The sequence below is a fragment of the Babylonia areolata genome, chromosome 18 (assembly GCF_041734735.1).
Source record: "Babylonia areolata isolate BAREFJ2019XMU chromosome 18, ASM4173473v1, whole genome shotgun sequence".
In the NCBI taxonomy this organism is placed as follows: domain Eukaryota; kingdom Metazoa; phylum Mollusca; class Gastropoda; order Neogastropoda; family Buccinidae; genus Babylonia; species Babylonia areolata.
The window spans coordinates 70749970-70753673 of NC_134893.1; the positions used below are offsets into that span (position 1 = coordinate 70749970).

The following is a 3704-nucleotide window of genomic DNA, read 5'->3' on the forward strand; positions in this document are numbered from 1 at the left end:
GTCATCACCGTCGTCGTCTTATTATTATTTGGATTTCTTTACAAAAAGAACAAGTCCTCTTTGCTGTTTATTTTCTCTCCCTCTAATTTTCTCTTCAACTGGGCACTTTTATTTTATTAATGAAAAGAGAGGGAGGGAGAGAGGGGAGAGAGAGTGAGCAGGGTGGGGGTGGGGAGTATACCACCTCTCCTTCAGTTGGGAGTGTGTGACGTGTGTTTGTGCGTATTTACGGTGTGTGTGTGTGTGTGTGTGTGTGTGTGTGTGTGTGTGTGTGTGTGTGTGTGTGTGTGTGTGTGTGTGTGTGCGTGCGTGTGTGTGTGTGTGCGTGTGTGAAACTTTTATTCATATAACTGTAAAGGTTAATATTTGTTGCGTCGTTCCTTGATGATGCCTCATCTTTAAAAGGCACGCACACGCGCGCGCGCGCGCACACACACACACACGCACACACACACACACACATACACACGTACGTCAGAGAGAGAGAAAAAGTAAATTTAACAAAGATCTAAATGCACGAGACAAGAAAAATAGTTTATTGAAATATACTTCGCAATTTTCCGGGCATCTTTTTTTCCAAGTGCGAAATTTAAGGGAGCGAACTTGTTGGAGTTAAGCGTCATAATCATTCCTCTTGCCTAACCTTTAAACCCACAGGTACGTCATAGCTGTAATTTGATTTGTATATCTGTTATTCTATCCCGGGCTGTCTGTCTGTCCGTCGCTGTGTGAAAGAGATCGCGAAGGAAGAGGAGGATGAAATAGACTGGCGCGCGTACACACACACACACACACACACACACACACACACACACACACACACACACACACACTACAAGTGCACACTATTCGCACACACAGATGATACACGCACGCACACACACACACACACACACACACACACACACACATACACACACATATACACACACTCACACACACTCGCACTCACGCTTACACACGCACACATTCAAAACTTTAAACTTACAAACACACAAACTTAGTTACACACACACACGCACACACACACACACACACACACACACACACACACATTTCACCTCCCCCCGCTCCACACCCCCTCGACCCCCACAAAACCTCTGCAACCTGCCCCTATCTCCCAACACGCACACACATACAAACTGACATAGCATTAAAGCACTTCCCAAAATCTAAATCTTAAGAAAAGAAAAAAAAAGGGGGAGAGGGGAATAGGGGAGGAGGGGGGGCGGGTGGGTTTTGGGGGTGGGGGGGAGGGTGTAACACGGCTCGAGCGCGCGCGCCGCCCTGCCTGGAGATTATTTATTCATGGTGTGACGTCGGACTAGCGACGCACGCGGGCAGCCCGATTCGCGAGCGAATGGCAATACAACAGGCTCGCCCGTGCGACCAAGGCAAGGTGCAAAACCTCGTGCGCTACCAGCTCCAGTTGGTGAAAGAGTGTGAGGGATAGAGAGAGAGAGGAGAGGTGATTTTTAGTTAGAGGAGAAGAGAGAGAGCAAGCAACAGAGGCGTTCTTGGCAGTTCACATGGGAGGGAGTACACTTAAACTATTACCGAGAGAGAAGACTACGTTATGAAGTTGTTGTCGTCGTCGTCGTCGTCGCCGTTGTCGTCGACTTGAAAAAAAGTTTTGAGAAGTTACTTCTTTTTTGTTTTTGTTTTTGTTTTTTCTTCTTTTTTTTATTGTTGTGGGGGAGGAGGGGATAAGTTGCCTAAATATTTCTTCTTCTTCGTCGTCGTCGTCGTCAGTTTCGTCGTTTTGTTGTCAACGTTGAAAAACGGAACATGGCCTGTGTGTTGGGTCGTGTGTGGAGGGGACTTTGTTCGGAGTTCTTGGTGGTTGTGTGGGTGGTTTTGGTGGTGGTGGTGGTGGTGGTTTGTGGGAGTCGGAGTCCTATCGTCGAGGGGCAGGACCGCTTGGAAAACGTCGAGGATGAAAAAGGTGAGTGGTTTTTTTGTTTTTTGTTTTTAATTTTTGTTCTCTTTTTTTTTGTTGTTGTTGTTGTAGGAGGTTGTGAAACTGAGTGTTGTTGTGTTGCAGGTTTGGTGAGTGGATTTTTTTGGTTTTGTTTTGTTTTTAAAATGTTGTTATGGGGCGTAGGTTGGAGTGTGTGTGTGTGTGTGTCGTGTGTCGTGTGTGTGTATGTGTGTGTCGTGTGTGTGTGTCGTGTGTGTGTGTGTGTGTGTGTGTGTGTGTGAGAGAGAGAGAGAGGGGGGTAAGACGCTCCTGCTCAGTCTCTCTCTTTCCCTCACTTTTTTTTCTGTCGCCTTTCTCGATGTGTCATCCGTGTTGTCTCCAGTAGCTTGAGGGGGGAAGGGTTTTAGTGGGCTTCACAGGTGTATGGGAACATGTTGTATGGGACAAGAAAAAACGTGTATGTGTGTGGGAGGGGTGGGGGCCGGGGGATTGGGGAGGTGTGGGGGGTTTGGGGGTGGGGGTCGGGCGGTGACAGGGGAGATGAGTGGGGTGGTTGGGGAGTTAGAGAGCTCGACAAACACATACCGTTCACCCAATCTCTGTCTGTCTGTCTGTCTGTCTCTCTCTCTCTCTTACAAACACTCACACTCTCGCTCTCACTCTTTTCCCCGGGCACATCTCTCTCTCTCTTTCTCCCCACCTCTCTCTCACCTCCTCTCTCTCGCTTTCCCCACTCTATACTCTGTGTGTGCGTAGTATAATAATTACGTGAAAATGGTTGAGATTGCCGGTGAAGATGTATATATTACATACGGAGGCTGGTGGTGGGAAACATAGAGGTAACTGAGTTGTGTGTAGAGTTTGTTATTTGATTTTCACAATCAATATTCAGTAGATATATTTTGTTGTCGAAAAAAACAAAACCAAACCGAATGACTTTATTATTTCATAAAGAGAAATATACATCAGGTGCGGGTTAGTACACTGACGCACAAACACACGCACAAACATCATTCACATGTTGGCTTAGAAATGTAAATCTCGATAATCATTACACAGTGAGTATCAGTGTGAGTATATTGAAAGACAGGAACGCTCGATATTGCTCAATTCTTATTGCTCATTCTTCCCGCTACCATGATGTGACACCTATCCAAGTAGTAAATGATTATCTAAAGAAATTCAAAGCGCACTTGTCATGATAGGGGCTGCTAGCCAAAGTCTGCAAAAACCATTCAGTGTCGTCTCTCTCTCTCTCTCTCTCCCTTTCTCTCTCTCTCTCTCCCTTTCTCTCTCTCTCTCTCCCTTTCTCTCTCTCTCTCCCCTACTTCCTAATGTGTTCTATTACTGTTAATTAATGCTTTTTGTTTTGTTCTGGGTTCGAATATAATATGTTTTCGCCGTTATGTTGTGTATATTATGCATTGTTCACACACCGCTTCATTAGGGGGCATTGGCCTGTAATGAATAAATCATCCGTATCCGTATCTCTCTCTCTCTGTGTCTGTCTCTCTGTGGAAAACGACAGGTAATTCTCTGTCCCTGTGTCTCTCTGTCTGTCTCTCTCTCTCACCCTCTCTCTCTCACCCAACCCCCCACACATTATGTTTATGTGTGCCTGTGACCGAAACACATAAACCCATCTGAATTTGAATCTGTCTCTGTGTCTCTGTCTGTTCTGTCTGTTGCTCTCTGTCTTTCTCTGTCTTTGTCTTTGTCTCTGTCTCTCTCCATACCCCCCCCTCTCTCTCTACCCCCCTACCCTCTCTACCCCCCTACCCTC

General features: G+C 46.2%; 1 protein-coding gene across 1 annotated transcript in view; it reads left to right on the forward strand.

Annotated features, from left to right (window-relative positions):
- Positions 1 to 1444: 1444 nt before the first annotated feature.
- Positions 1445 to 3704, forward strand: part of LOC143293039 (epidermal growth factor receptor-like) — a 293667-nt gene continuing 291407 nt past the window's right edge. Inside the window, exon 1 of the mRNA XM_076603865.1 lies at positions 1445 to 1945. Within this exon, the coding sequence (XP_076459980.1) occupies positions 1789 to 1945 (157 nt within the window). The 5' untranslated portion in view covers positions 1445 to 1788. The remainder of the gene's footprint in view (positions 1946 to 3704) is intronic.